The 15,057-nt window shown below is 46.9% G+C and overlaps 1 protein-coding gene across 7 annotated transcripts in view; it reads right to left on the minus strand.

Annotated features, from left to right (window-relative positions):
* The window catches only part of PPP4R3B (protein phosphatase 4 regulatory subunit 3B), a 103,929-nt gene that overhangs the window by 9,313 nt on the left and 79,559 nt on the right, over positions 1–15,057 (minus strand). The window contains exon 15 of one of the 7 annotated variants that reach the window (XM_030557805.1): positions 3,004–3,871. The exons of the other annotated variants lie outside the window; for them this stretch is intronic. Coding sequence (XP_030413665.1) covers positions 3,705–3,871 — 167 coding nt within the window. The 3' untranslated portion in view covers positions 3,004–3,704. Of the gene's footprint in view, positions 1–3,003; positions 3,872–15,057 lie in introns of those variants that run through there. 7 annotated transcript variants of the gene reach the window in all.

Consider the following 15,057-nt stretch of genomic DNA (forward strand, 5'->3'; position numbering starts at 1 on the left):
AGTGCTACACTGTTGGCTCATTTAGCTTGTGATCCATTATAACCCCCAGATCCTTTTCTGCAGTATTCCTTCCTAGGCAGTCATTTCCCATTTGTATGTGTGCAACTAATTATTCCTTCCTAAGTGGAGTATCATAGAATCATAGAAGACTAAGGTTGGAAGAGACCTTAGGAGGTCATCTAGTCCAACCCCTCTGCTCAAAGCAGGACCAAACACCAACTAAATCATCCTAGCCAGGGCTTTGTCAAGCCGGGCCTTAAAAACCTCTAAGGATGGAGATTCCATCACCTTCCTAGGTAACCCATTCCAGTACCTCACCAGCCTGCTAGTGAAATAGTGTTTCCTAATATCCAACCTAGACCTCCCCCACTGAAACTTGAAATCATTGCTCCTTGTTCTGTCATCTGCCACCAATGAGAACAGCCTAGCTCCACCCTCTTTGGAACACCCCTTCAGGTAGTTGAAGGCTGCTAGCAAATCCTTCCCTCACTCTTCTCTTCTGCAGTAAGAGCCCAATTCCCTCAGCCTCTCCTCATAAGTCATGTGCCCCAATCCCCTACTCATTTTAGTTGCCTCTGTTGGACTCTCCCCAATTTGTCCACATCCTTTCTGTAATGGGGAGGGGGGACCAAAACTGGACACAGTACTCTGGATGAGGCCTCACGAATACCAAAAAGAGGGGAATGAACTGCTGGCAATACTCCTACTTATACAGCCCAAAATGCCTTTAGCCTTCTTGGCAACAAGGGCACACTGTTGACTCATATCCAGCTTCTCATCTACTGTAACTCCTAGGTCCTTTTCTGCTGAACTGCTGCCTAGTCTTTCGGTCCCTAGTCTGTACCGGTGCATGGGTTCTTCCATCCTAAGTGCAGGACTCTACACTTGTCCTTGCTGAATCTCAGATTTTCTTTGGCCCAGTCCTCTAATTTGTCCAGATCCCTCTGGACCCTATCCCTACCCTCCAGCATATCTATCACTCCTCCCAGTTTACGGTCATCTGAAATTTGCTGGGGGGGCAATCCACCGGATCTTACAGATCATTAATAAAGATATTTAGCAAAACCGGCCCCAGGACCGACCATTGATCACAGCCCATTGAGCCAGATGATGTAGCCAGCTTTCTATCCATGTTATAGTCCATTCATCCAGCTCATACTACTTTAACTTGCTAGCAAGAATACTGTGGGAGACCATATCAAAAGCTTCACTAAAGTCAAGGAATAAAAACGTCCACTGCTTTCCCCTTATCCACAGAGCCACTTATCTCAACATAGAAGGCAATTAGGTTAGTCAGTCATGACTTGCCCTTTGTGAATCCATTCTGACTGTTCCTGATCACTTTCCTCTCCTCTAAGTGCTTCAACATTGATTCCTTGAGGACCTGCTCTATGATTTTTTCCAGGAACTGAGGTGAGGCTTAAAGGCCTGTAGTTCCCCAGATCATCCTCCTTCCCTTTTTTAAAGATGGGCACTACATTAGTCTTTTTCAAGTCAACAAGGACGCCCCCAATCGCCATGAGTTTTTAAAGATAATGGCCAATGGCTCTGCAATCACATCCACCAACTCCTTTAGTACCCTCGGATGCAATACATCCGGCCCTATGGACTTGTGCTCATCCAGCTATCTAAATAGTCCTGAACCACTTCTTTCTCCACAGAGGGCAGGTCACCTCCTCCCCATACTGTGCGGCCCAGTGCAACAGTCTGGGAGCTGAACCTCTCCAATTTATCAAAATCCTTTTTGAACTGTAGGAACCAGAACCGGACACAGTATTCCAGCAGCAGTCATACCAGTGCCAAATATAGAGGTAAAATAATTTCTCTACTTCTACTCGAGATTCCCGTTTATGCGTCCCAGGATTGCATTAGATTTTTTGGCCACAGCATCACACAGGGGGCTCATGTTCACTTAATTATTCACTACAATACCCAAATCTTTTTCTGAATCACTGCTTCCCAGGACAGAACATATTTGTTCCTAGATATATATATTTACAATAAGGTGTATTAAAATGCGTATTCTTTGCTTGTGCCCAGATCACTCTGAATCCTGTCTGCTTCATTATTTGCCACTCCTCCAATTTCTGTGTCATCTGCAACTTTATCAGTGATGATTTTATGTTTTCTTCCAGGTCACTGATGCAAATGTTAAATAGCATAGGACCAAGAACTGATCTCTGTGGGATCCCACTGGAAACAAGTCTGACAATGATTCTCCATTTACCATTACATTTGGACACCTTTCAGTTAACCAGCTTTTAATCCACTTAATGTGTGCCATATCAATTTATATCATTCTGTTTTTTTAATGGAAATGTCATGCAGTCTATCATGTCAGCACTCTTACCTTTATCAACAAAACTTGTACTCTCATCAAAAAAAGATATCAAGTTAGTTTGACAGGATTTATTTTCCATAACTAGTGTTGATTTACATTAGTTACATTAACTCCCTTTAATTCTTTATTAACTGAGTCCCACGTCAGCTGCTCCATTATCTTGCCCAAGATAGATTTAAGGCTGACAAGCCTGTAATTACCAGGGCCATCCCATTTACACTTTTTAAAACCTAACACAGCATTAGCTTTCTTCCAGTCTTCTGAAACCTCCCCACTACTCCAAGACTAACTGAAAACAAACATTAACAGTCCAGAGACATCCTCAGCCAGCTTTTAAAAAACTCTTGGATCTGAGTTATCTGGACTTGCTGATTTAAATATGTCTATCTTTAGTAGCTTCTGTTTAACATACTCCAGAAATACTAATGCAATGGAAAGTGTTATCACCACATAACAAGACTATATAATCTGTTTTCTCTCCAAATAGAGAGCAGAAATATTTATTGAATACTTCTGCTTTTCCTGCATTCTTGTTGATAATTCTACAACTTCCATCTAATGATGGATCAATGTGACCAGAGGATTCTTTTTGTCCTTAATATATTTTAAAAATTCCTCCTTACTGTCTTTAATTCTGCTGGCCAGAGTTCTCCTTGTGTCCCTTGGCTTCCCTTATCAATTTTCTCTGATGCCTAACTTCTGACATACTCATTACTATCGACTTTCCCTTTCTTCTATTTATCTGTGAGTGTATAGATATATATCTATCTATAGCTGCCTTCACTTTCCCTCTAAACCATGTTGATTTTTTAACCAGTATGGCTTTTCCCCCTCATTTGTGCTGTTTGGGCATCTAGTAAAGTGTTCTTAAAATATTCCAAATTACTCGTTTTCCTGATTAAATTCTTCCTCCCAGCTGATTTGGCTCAACTATTTTCAGCTTTGTAAAACTGGCTCTAATAAAGCATCAAGTACATATATTACTGGTCAGGACTTTATTTTGCTTGCACTTTATAAATGTAAATCAAGTCATGATAAGAAGTTATTCACATTGTGCAGTAATGATGGTTCTTTGAGATGTGTCCCCCCTATGGGTGTTCCACTGTAGGTGTGTCTGAATCCTGCTGACTGGAGAACTTCGATAGCCGTGTCCATTGGGCCTGTGCCTGGACTGTCTCTCCTCATGCTGCACCACGAGGCTAGACACCGCTAGCAAGCTAACTGTCCTCCGTTCCTTCTCTATTGCAGTCATAAAAGGAGAACTCCAACGTAGAGGGGAGGAGGGTGGGTTGTGGAACACCCATAGGGACACATCTCGAAGAACCATCGTTACTACACACGATAACTTCTTCAAGTAGTGTCCCTATAGGTGCTCCACTGTAGGTGACTTCCGAGCAGCACCCCTTTTGAAGGGATTTTGCAGTTGGGTCAAGTCCTGTAGAACCAAAGATGGCATCAGAGGCCGAGTGTCTGCAAAAGTATGGACTGACATCCTGTCGCCACTCTGCAGATCTCTGAGAGAGGAACATCCTTGAAAAAAAAAAGCAACGGATGAGGAGACTGACCTTGTGGAAAATGTACAGATTGAGTCTGGGGGCGTGGGGGGTGTCACATTATGAATTTGATAGCAATTAAAGACCCACTTAGAGAGCCCTTGGAGCTTTCCACCACAGAAAGGAAAAGTCTCAGACTTCCTGAAGACTTTTGTTCTACCCAGGTAGAAGGCCAAGACTCTCCTAACATCTAGGATATGTAGTATAGCCTCCCTATTGTCTTGGTGAGGCTTGGGGGTAGAAGACTGGAAGGTGAATCGATTGAATCATGTGAAATGGAGAGAACGTTAGGGATGAATTTTGGATGTGAAGGGCGGGGGGCACCCTCAAAGCTGCTCTCTCTCCTATTCTTCTGGTTGAGGTAATAGCCATCAAGAATGTCATTTTAATTGATAAGTATGTTAGTGAACAGGTGGCCATGGGTTCAAAGAGGAGTCTAGTCAGCCCTTTCACTATCAGATTTAGGTCCCACATGCGCTATTGAGACGAGGTCAAGGGAAGAGGTTTATTATAACCATAATGAACCTTTTAGTGGCTGGGTGTGACAGCATCGAGTATCCCAGCTGTAATAGCTACTAGAAAGACCTTAAGAGATTTTAGGGATAATCTTGACTTTAAGGGTCAGAGCATATTCTAGATTATATGGAAGAGTTGCTGATATATTTGTTGGGATGTGCACCAAATCTGAGACCTGGACCATTTCAGCAGGTAAGTATGTAGTGGGGAGGACTTTCTACTCTGTAATTTAGCCTCTTGTATTTTCCTTTGAGTATGAACTTTCTAGATCAGGGGTCTCAAACTCCTGGCCTGCGGGCCATCTGCGTCCCAAGAACCTCTCCACTGCAGCCTGCGAAGGAGAGATGGGAGGAGAGACGCAGGCAGATACGCCTCAGACAAATATCCAACATACGTGCTGCCCCTCACAGCTCCTATTGGCTGGGGGAGAGGGACAGAGATATCCTTAGTTGTCAGACAAAGGAAGCCGTAGAGGCATCACTTTTTCCCCCCACAATGAATATAAACAAGTCAAAATACCGAACACAACTATCCGATGCACACCTTGCTGCAATCCTGAAAGTTTCAATTGCTCAGTCACGGAGGCCAAACATCAACAAATTGACAGAACAACTTTATTATTTCAAAGAAATTAAAAATAAATATGATATAAACATTTTCTCTTCTGAACACCATCTTCAGTGACATTATTGGCCCACTGAGAGGATGAGGACTGGCACTGGCTCTAAGTCAAATTGAGTTTGAGACCCCTGTTCTAGATGCTGGAACTAATGAGGAGCTATGCTTTGAGGCAGAGAATCCCCAAGTTGGAATGTAGGGTACACCCCTGGGCTTGTGAGAGGAGGTGCAGAAAAGTTGGAGAGAGACCTTTGGCACGTTGCGAGCTGTGTCAGGTCAGGATATCAGGTCTGTCTCAGCCAAGTAGGAGCAATCAGGATGACAGGAGCTCTGTTCCTTTTTATTTTTAAACAGGACCCTCAGCAGAAGAGGAAAACAGAAAAAAGGCATAAAGGCCCTTGTCCCAAGCAAGAAGAGGAGCATTGTCCAGAGAGTGCTGTCCCATCCCCACCCTGGAGCAGTAGCATGGACATTTCTTGAACAAGTTGTGGAGTACTGATGGGTGCATCTCCCACTCATGACTATGCAGGAATCTGCGACTGAGGTTGTCTACTATAGAGTTTTCATGTCCAAAAGGTTAGCCACGAACAAAGCGACGTGAGAAATGCACCAGTTCCAGTCTCCCCACTCCCTACCGATGGTTGATGTAGTACATACAGGCTACGTTGTCTGTTAAGATCTTTGTATTTGATCCTGCAATCAGCTGGAGGAAATTGGCGTAGGCATTCATGACCACTCTCAGTTAGAGATTGATGTGTACAGACATCTCCATAGGTGACAATTTACCTTGAGTCGTGAGGCAATTTAAATGTGCACTCCACCCTATGAGTTATGCGTTGGTGGTAAGGAGCAACAATAGTGACGTGTGAAGGGGATCCCTTTGCACAGATTGGTCAGGTCCTTCCACCAGTTCAAGGAGTTTTTAATTCTAGTGGGTAGTGACAGAGGTTTATCCAGCCTGTCCCTGTTTGGTCTGTAAACCGAATTAAATCATAGTTGGCAGTATCAAATATGGAGTCTGGCATGTGGTATTTCTCCCATGCCTGCTGCCATATGCCCTAGGAGTTAGAGGCAGAGTCTGGCTGGTATCCATGGACTGTACTGAATGGTGCCTGTGAGTGAAACCTGGGATAGGAACTTATGCTGAGGTAGGAGGGCTTTGGCCTGTAGGATGTCTAAGTTAGCCTCTACGGATTCTAAGTGTTGAACTGGAGTGAGAGTTGACTTCTGGGTATTGATCTGTAAACTCGGTTCTGTGAACAAGCGTATCATAGTGTCAACAGCTTTGTGGGCCCTCCTGAAGATATCGGGCTCTGAGGACAGAGTCTCCAGGTATGGGCAAATCATTTTCACTTGCAAGCGTGAGTAGCTATCACAAAGAACTTTGGAAAAAGCTCTTGGGGCTGATGACAGACACTGTATTGATAATGGCCATGTTCAAGACTGAACCTGAGAAATCATCTGAGAGCCAGTAGGATCGAGATATTAAAATAGGCATCCTGAAGGATGAGGGCCAAAAATCAGTCTCCCTGTTTCAAAAGTTGGAATGATCATCGATAAGGTGACCATCTTGAACTTCTGAGCCTTGATAAACTTGTTGACAGCTCTGAGGTCCAGTAAGGGTCTCCAACCTCCCTTTCTTTTGGATAGTATGAAGAGCAGAATTTCTTGCCTCGCAGATACTGAGGTACTGATTCTATGGCTCCTAACTGGAAGAGGTGATCTATTCCCTGTTGTAGTATATTCTCATGAATAGGGTTCCTGAAGAGGGACAGGGAAGGAAGGTGAAATAGATGGAATAACCAGATTGGACCATCAGTAAAAGCCACTGATCCGACATTATGCATTCCCAAGAACTGTGGAACACTGTCAGTCGGTGGACAAATAGGTATACAACCAGGGTCGATTGCGTCAGTTGCAGAGAGTGGTCTCACGGTGCCTCAACCTACCCATCAAAAATGATGTTTAGATGCAAGAAGTTGGGACAAGTTTTGTGGACCAGACTGTTTGCACTTTGGGAATTTTCCTTTTCCTCTCTGCAGTTTGTAATGGGCTGAGGTTGATATAGAGCCGCATATGGTCTGTGTTGAGATTGGGAACTAAAACACCTTTTTTGCCCCAGAGTATACATTCCAAGTGACTTTAGGGTAGTCCTGGAATCCTTATGGGTATGAAGGGAGACGTCCATCTTTTCGGTAAAGCCTTTTGTGCCCTAAGGAAGAACTTCCACTGTGGACTGCACCTCTTTTGCAAATCCCAATAAATAGAGCCATGATGTCAGTCGCATCACCAACGCTGTGGAGGTGGACCTAACTGCTGTATCAGCAGTGTCAAGGGACGATTGAAACAAAGTTTTTTATACTAACTGTCCCTCTTTAAAGGATTCCGGATGCAGCTCTGGCAGTTTTTCAATAAAAAAAATTCAACCTGGCAGTTGACAATACAGAATTACAAGGGGATCGAGGAATGTCTTCCTGCCAAAGAGATTCTGGTATTTCCAGTCTCTGTCGTCTGATGTAGCACTACACTAGTGCTGCCTGCCACGGGAACTGATAGTGTCTACCATGATGGAATTGGGTGGTGAGTCGGAAAAAAAGGAAATTATGTTCCTTTGCTAGGACATACTACTTTTTATCTGCCCGCTGGAAAGCTGGAGCCACCGAAGCCAGGGTTTGCCAAACTGTTTTGCCCAGGTCTAAAACGGCCTCATTAATTGAAAGGGCAACCTTTGATAAGGAGGAAGAGTGGAAGATATTGAGCAGTTGATGCTGGGTGTGTCTGATCTCTTTGTGAAGGATGTCCACCGCCCTCCTTGCCAGCTCCTGAAAAGATGGAAGTCATCTGCCAGAAATGGTGGAGGAGGCACAACAACTTTGTCCGAGGACGAGGAGGATTTGGCCTTAGGTCCTCCTCCATTCTGGCTTCCTCCATCTCCTGAGGTGGTTCAGAGGCCTGGATGCTGTAACTGACTGTTACTGTACTGAGTTTCCAACAGTCTGATGTTACATATGATTGTGCTGGGTTGAAGGGCGATAAGCATTCCAAAACCAAAAAGGTGTGATATATCAGTCTCAACTCCAGATCTATCAGCCTCGGGCATACCTTGAAAAGGCCTGCCTAGCCCCGCTGCAATATCTAAGAGATCCTGACTGGGAGGCTGAGGTGGGAAGGAAGGGTTGGCATCATTTATAACTCTTCCCTTTTCTTTTGTAGGGCTCTCACTGGGAGGCATTGCAAACTTGGGAGGCTGCTGGGGGCCTAAAGTGCTTCCTGGAAGCTGGAGGCCTGTAAAAGGCCCAAGGAGCAAAAGGTGGCCATCAAGTTCTTGAAGCTTTAAGTCTGTTTGTTCCAAGAACAGGGAGGTGGCCTGAAAGGGAAGGTACTGGATGGACTGCTGCCTTTCTGAGGGAGGCCAGATGACTGGAGCCACGAACAGTGCCTCATGGTGACTGCTGACACCATAGTCTTGGTTGCTGAGTCAGCTGCATCCAGAGCCGCCTGGAGGGAGGTCCTGGACAGTCTTACCCTCCTCTAGGATGGCCATGGACTCCTGCATTGACTCCTGAGGCACGGAGTCCTTAAATTTGGACAATGGTTCCCACAGATTAAAATCGTACATCCTGAGCTAGTTGGAGATACGTAACTGGAGACTGCCCAGCTAATAAACCTTACATCCAAACTGGTCCAGTCTCCTGGGCTCTTTATTTATGAGGGTACCACTCAACTGCCCCATCTGACCTGCCCATTCGCCACCACCACCACCAGGGACCCTAGTGGGGTGGGGTGGGGGGGTGCAAGTAATGCTTTGTTAACAGGCAAGACCACTCTGGAAGGAGCAGCTGCAGTCAGGATGTCTATTAGGCTGTGTGCTAACTCCTGAAGCTACTCAACATCTGGGCCCAAGTTCACAGCTACCCTTTTCAGGAACTCCTGGTGGGCCCTGAAGTCTTCTTCTGGGAGGGAGTTACAAGGGTCTGCGACAGCCTCATCTGGGGATGACAAAGAGGAGGCCTGTGCCGGAGAAGGGGCTCCTTCCCCTGTACCATGTTCTCTGAGGCTATTTCCTGAACATTGGCACCAGGGTCAGTACCCATGTCTGGGTCCAGAGCCAGGCGGAAAGAGACAGTAGTTTGCCTTTCTGACATCACAAAGTATGAGTAGCAAAGAGTCCTGTGGCACCTTATAGACTAACAGACATATTGGACCATGAGCTTTCGTGGGTGAATAGCCACTTCATCAGATGCATGCAGTGGAAATTTCCAGGGGCAGGTATATATATGCAAGCAAGAAGCAGGTTAGTTCAATCAGGGAGGATGAGGCCCTCTTCTAGCAGTTGAGGTGTGAAAACCAAGGGAGAAGAAACTGCTTTTGTAGTTGGCTAGCCATTCACAGTCTTTGTTTAATCCTGAGCTGATGGTGTCAAATTTGCAGATGAACTGGAGCTCAGCAGTTTCTCCTTGAAGTCCGGTCCTAAAGTTTTTTTGCTGCATGATGGCTACCTTTAAATCTGCTATTGTGCGTCCAGGGAGATCGAAGTGGAGTGTTCTCCTACAGGTTTTAGTATATTGCCATTCCTAATATCTGATTTGTGTCCATTTATCCTTTTCCATAGGGACTGTCCACTTTGGCCAATGTTCATAGCAGAGGGGCATTGCTGGCATATGATGGTGTATATTACATTGGTGGACGTGCAGGTGAATGAACCGGTGATAGTGTGGTTGATCTGGATAGGTCCTGTGACGGTGTCGCTGGTGTAGATATGTGGGCAGAGTTGGCATGGAGGTTTGTTGCATGGATTGGTTCCTGAGTTAGAGTTACTATGATGCAGCGTGCAGTTACTGGTGAGAATATGCGTCAGGTTGGCAGGTTGTCTGTGGGCGAAGACTGGCCTGCCACCCAAGGCCTGTGAAAGTGAGGGATCATTGTCCAGGATGGGTTGTAGATCCCTGATGATGCGTTGGAGAGGTTTTAGCTGGGGACTGTGTGTGATGGCCAGTGGAGTTCTGCTGGTTTCTCTCTTGGGTTTGTCTTGCAGTAGGCGGCTTCTGGGTACATGTCTGGCTCTGTTGATCTGTTTCCTTATTTCCTCATGCGGCTATTGTAGTTTTGAGAATGCTTGGTGAAGATTTTGTAGGAGTTAGTCTCTGTCTGAGGAGTTGGAGCAGATGCGGTTGTACCTCAGTGCTTGGCTGTAGACAATGGATTGTGTGGTGTGCCTGGGATGGAAGCTGGAGGTATGCAGGTAGGCATAGCAGTCAGTAGGTTTTCAGTATAGGGTGGTGTTAACGTGACCATCACTTATTTGCGCCGTGATGTCTAGGAAGTGGACCTCCCGTGTAGACTAGTCCAGACTGAGGTTGATGGTGGGGTGGAAGCTGTTGAAATCGTGGTGGAATTTTTCCAGAGAGTCTCCTTCCCATGGGTCCAGATGATGAAGATGTCATCAATGTAGAGTAGGTAGAGAAGGGGCATGAACGGACGAGACTTGAGGAAGCATTGCTCCAGGTCAGCAATAAAAATGTTGGCATATTGTGGGGCCATGCAGGTGCCCATATTGGTGCCACTGATCTGGAGGTATATATTGTCATCAACTTTGAAATAGTTGTGTGTGAGGATAAAGGCACTGTGCTCAGCAACCAGTTGTGCTGTGGCATCACCAGGGATACTGTTCCTGACAGCTTGTATTCCATCTGTGTGTGGGATGTTTGTGTAGAGAGCCCCTACATCCATGGTGGCTGGAATAATGTTTTCTGGAAGGTCACCAATGCACTGCAGTTTTCTCAAGAAATCAGTGGTGTCACGGAGACAGCTGGGAGTGCTGGTGGCAGAGTATGAGCAGAGAGTCCACATATCCAGACAGTCCTTCAGTGAGGGTATGGCTACACTTGACATTTCAAAGCGCTGTCGCGGCAGTGCTTTGAAGTGTGAGTGTGGTCGGAGAGAGCTCTCCCAGCGCTGCATGTAAACCACATCCCTTACGGGTGTAGCTTGCAGCACTGGGAGCCGCACTCCCAGTGCTGCGGCACTGATTACACTGAGGCTTTACAGCGCTGTATCTTGCAGCGCTCAGGGGAGTGTTTTTTCACACCCCTGAGCGCAAAAGTTGCAGCGCTGTAAAGCGCCAGTGTAGCCATGGCCTGAAAGTGTCAATGCCCGAGATGATGGGGCGTCCAGGATTTCCGGTGGATCTTGGGTAGTAGATAGAATAAGCCTGGCCGGAACTCTAAGGGTATGTTGATTTGTTCCGGTGTTAGTGTAGGGAGTGTCCTGAGTAGATGGTGCAGTTTCTTAGTGTATTCCTCAGTGGAATCTGAGGGAAGTGGCCTGTACAATTTGATATTGGAGAGTTGTCTGGAGGCCTCCTTTTGGTAGTCAGACCTGTTCATGATGACAACAGCCCCTCCTTTATCAGCCTCTAATGTCAGGGTGGTTTCTGAGGCTGTGGATGGCATTGCATTCTGCAAGACTTAGGTTATGAGGCAAGTGATGTTTTTCCACAATTTCTGCCTGTGTACATCAGCAGAAGCACTGTCATTTCGACCCTCAGGAGGAGTCCATGTGGAGTTCTTGTGCTGTTGGTGGGAAGGTAACTGTATCAGTGGGCTGTTCAGTGTTATCCTGAAAGTATTCTTTCAGTTGGAGATGGCGAAAGTAGGCTTTCAGATCGCCGCAGAACTGTATCATGTTTGTGGGGGTGGCAGGGCAGAAAGAGAGTCCCCGAGACAGCCCAGCAGAAAAGTCTGTCCTGAGTGTGTAGTTTGATAGATTGATGATATTGCTGGGTGGGTTAGGGGTACCACTGTTGTGGCCCCATGTGACAGGCAGGATTTTAGACAGCTTACAATCCTTTTTCCTTTGTAGAGAGGTGAAGTGAGTAATGTAGATCTCTTGTTTTATTTTAGTGAAGTCCGTTTGTATGGAAGTTTGGTTATTTATGAGAGTCTCTAGGTTCGAGAGCTCTTTTTTGATGATTTTCTGTTTGCTGTATAGGATGCTGATCAGATGGTTCCTCAGTTTCTTTGATAGAGTATGGCATAATCTCTCATTGTGGTCTGTGTAGTATGTAGATAGCAGTGGATTTTTCACCTTTAGTCCATTTGGTATGATGTCCATCTGTTTGCATTTGGAAAGGAAGATGATATCTGTCTGTACTTGTGCAAGTTTCTTCATGAGGTTGATGGATTTTCACTCCATACGGCTAAATGCAGTGCCCTGCACAGTGTCAAGTATCAGAGGGGTAGCCATGTTAGTCTGGATCTGTAAAAGCGGCAAAGAGTCCTGTGGTACTCTTTGTATGAGTGTACAGGGAGAAATCTCCAAGGATTCCAGTACTGCCACTGCATCAAGCAGTGGCCAGGCACTGGCAGAAGGGTTTTTAGGCCCAGTGCCCACTTGCTCCTCCAGGCAGTGCTGGGGAACTGGGGACCGGCAACGGGCTGGTGACCGCTGCGTTGGGAGGGCTTGTCCCTGGATGGTACTGCGGAGTAGCTTGCCGCATCCTGCCCCTTTCTGTCCCGAGTCACCTTAGCTCATGAAAGGCCTTGAGGGGTTGGTGGTATTGGGAGGTAAAGCAGGTCCTTTGCCACCTGGAAAGCCTCTGGGTGGAAAGGGGCCAGCAGACACCTGACCCCCTAGCTGCTCCTGGGAGTTGGTGGTGGGTCCCTTACTGGACTAAGCGCCCTAGGCAGAGTTATTGGAGCCATCAGAAGCTCTGGAGAGGGTAAGTGGCCTGACCTGGATCTCACTATGCTAGTCATACCCTGCTTGTCTCTCCTTTGCACTGGAGAATGCCATCTCTCAGTGCATTGTCTCTTATGCCTCTTCCTCTGCACCAGCGATGGAGAGCAATGCTAGGAAGAGCCCCAGGCCAGGGAGCACTCCACATGAATGTCAGGGTGCTGGGCACTGATTCAGAACAGCTTGGCTCTGAGACCAGTCTGAGGGCCGCCTCTACAAGAATGGCCTTCTGTCGAATATCTCTATCCTTTTTTGTGCAGAGTTTGAAGTCTCTACAGATCTGGTACTTTAACATGAGACTTGCCTAGACATTTTAGACAGCTAGTGTGAGAGTCACTAACTGGCATTAGTTTGCTGCACACGGGACACAGCTTGAAGCCTGGGGACTGGAGCATGCCCAGCTCCTGGGGCAAAAAGTCTCGTGACAAGAGGGACAGCTACTAACACTACTATATATACTAACTCTAACTAAGAACTATATACATTGTGATTTATATAGTTATTGTAGTCAAACAGAGGAAGTCCAAACCACTGGGAAAAGGAGCCTTGCTTGGCAAGAGCGGTCGTTCCAGCAACCGTCACAGATAGTAAAAAAAACAAAAACAAAACCACAGAGGACACAGGGCCTGCAGCACCATTTATACCAGTGCATAGGTGCACAACTCCAGAGGGCAACAGAACCAGCCCCACGGATATCACTGAAGAAAAAATCTCCAGCAACCGTGCATGTGGCGCACACACATACCCCCACCCACACACCTAGCATGGAATGGACATGAGCAAGCACTGGAAGAAGAACTGCAAACTGAAAAACAATAGCCTTAACTGACTGCTAATGGCTCCATCTCTAGCCAGGGGCAGTTGAGAAGGACCTGAGGACAGTTAGCTCATGCATATGGGCTAGCCTCGTGGCACAGCACAAGGAGACACAGTCCAGGCACGGGCCCAATGGACAATGCCACTAAAGTTCTCCTATCAGCAGCACAGGGACACAGACACACCTACAGTGGAGCACACATAGCGACATCGCTTGAAGACTTGTACCTAAGCTCTCATTAAATTTTAGTTCTGTGATCAGTATCTCTTTATTTGGTAGGACAAGACCTAGAAGAATTCCTCCGTGTTGGCTGCAAACACTTGAATTAGGAATTTTTCATGCATGTTTAGAAATTCCAGAGATGTTTTAGTACTAAGAGCATGAGACCTCCAGCATGTGTCACTAAAAAAGACGGTTACTCACCGTTGTAACTGTTGTTCTTCGAGATGTGTTGCTCATATCCATTCCAGGTAGGTGTGTGCGCCGCGCGTGCACGTTTGCCGGAAACTTTTTACCCTAGCAACTCCAGTGGGCCGGCAGGTCGCCGCCTAGAGTGGCACCACTATGGCACTAGATATATACCCCTGCTGGCCCGCCCGCTCCTCAGTTCCTTCTTGCCGGCTACTCCGACACTGGGGAAGGAGGGCGGGTGTGGAATGGATATGAGCAACACATCTCGAAGAACAACAGTTACAACGGTGAGTAACCGTCTTTTCTTCTTCGAGTGATTGCTCATATCCATTCCAGGTAGGTGAATCCCAAGCCCTACCTAGGCGGTGGGGTTGGAGTGAGAGGTCGCGGCCTGGAGTACTGCAGAGCCAAAGGCCGCATCATCTCTGGACTGCTGAACCAGGGCGTAATGGGAAGCGAACGTGTGGACTGATGACCAGGTCGCCGCCCTACAAATCTCTTGGATTGACACGCGGGCAAGGAAAGCCAGCGATGATGCCTGTGCTCTGGTGGAGTGAGCAGTCACATGGCCCGTCGGAACGTGGGCCAGGTCGTAGCAGGTCCTGATGCAGGAGGTAACCCAGGAAGATATCCTCTGCGAGGAAATCGGTAGCCCCTTGACCCGGTCCGCTACCGCCACGAATAACTGGGGGGACTTGCGGAACAGTTTGGTCCTGTCCACATAAAATGCTAGCGCCCGACGGACATCTAGCGAGTGGAGCTGCTGCTCCCTGCGGGACGAATGGGGCTTTGGGAAAAAAAGACGGGGAGGAAGATCTCCTGGTTAATGTGGAAAGCTGAGACCACCTTGGGAAGAAAGACAGGGTGTGGTCTCAGCTGCACCTTGTCTTTATGGAAGACCGTATATGGGGGATCTACTGTGAGGGCCCGTAGTTCTGACACCCGTCTAGCTGAGGTGATGGCCACTAGGAAGGCGGTCTTCCACGAGAGATAGAGCAGGGAGCAAGTGGCTAATGGCTCGAATGGAGGACCCATGAGCCGAGTTAGGACCAGGTTGAGGTCCC

The sequence above is a fragment of the Gopherus evgoodei genome, chromosome 3 (genome assembly GCF_007399415.2).
Source record: "Gopherus evgoodei ecotype Sinaloan lineage chromosome 3, rGopEvg1_v1.p, whole genome shotgun sequence".
Classification (NCBI taxonomy): domain Eukaryota; kingdom Metazoa; phylum Chordata; order Testudines; family Testudinidae; genus Gopherus; species Gopherus evgoodei.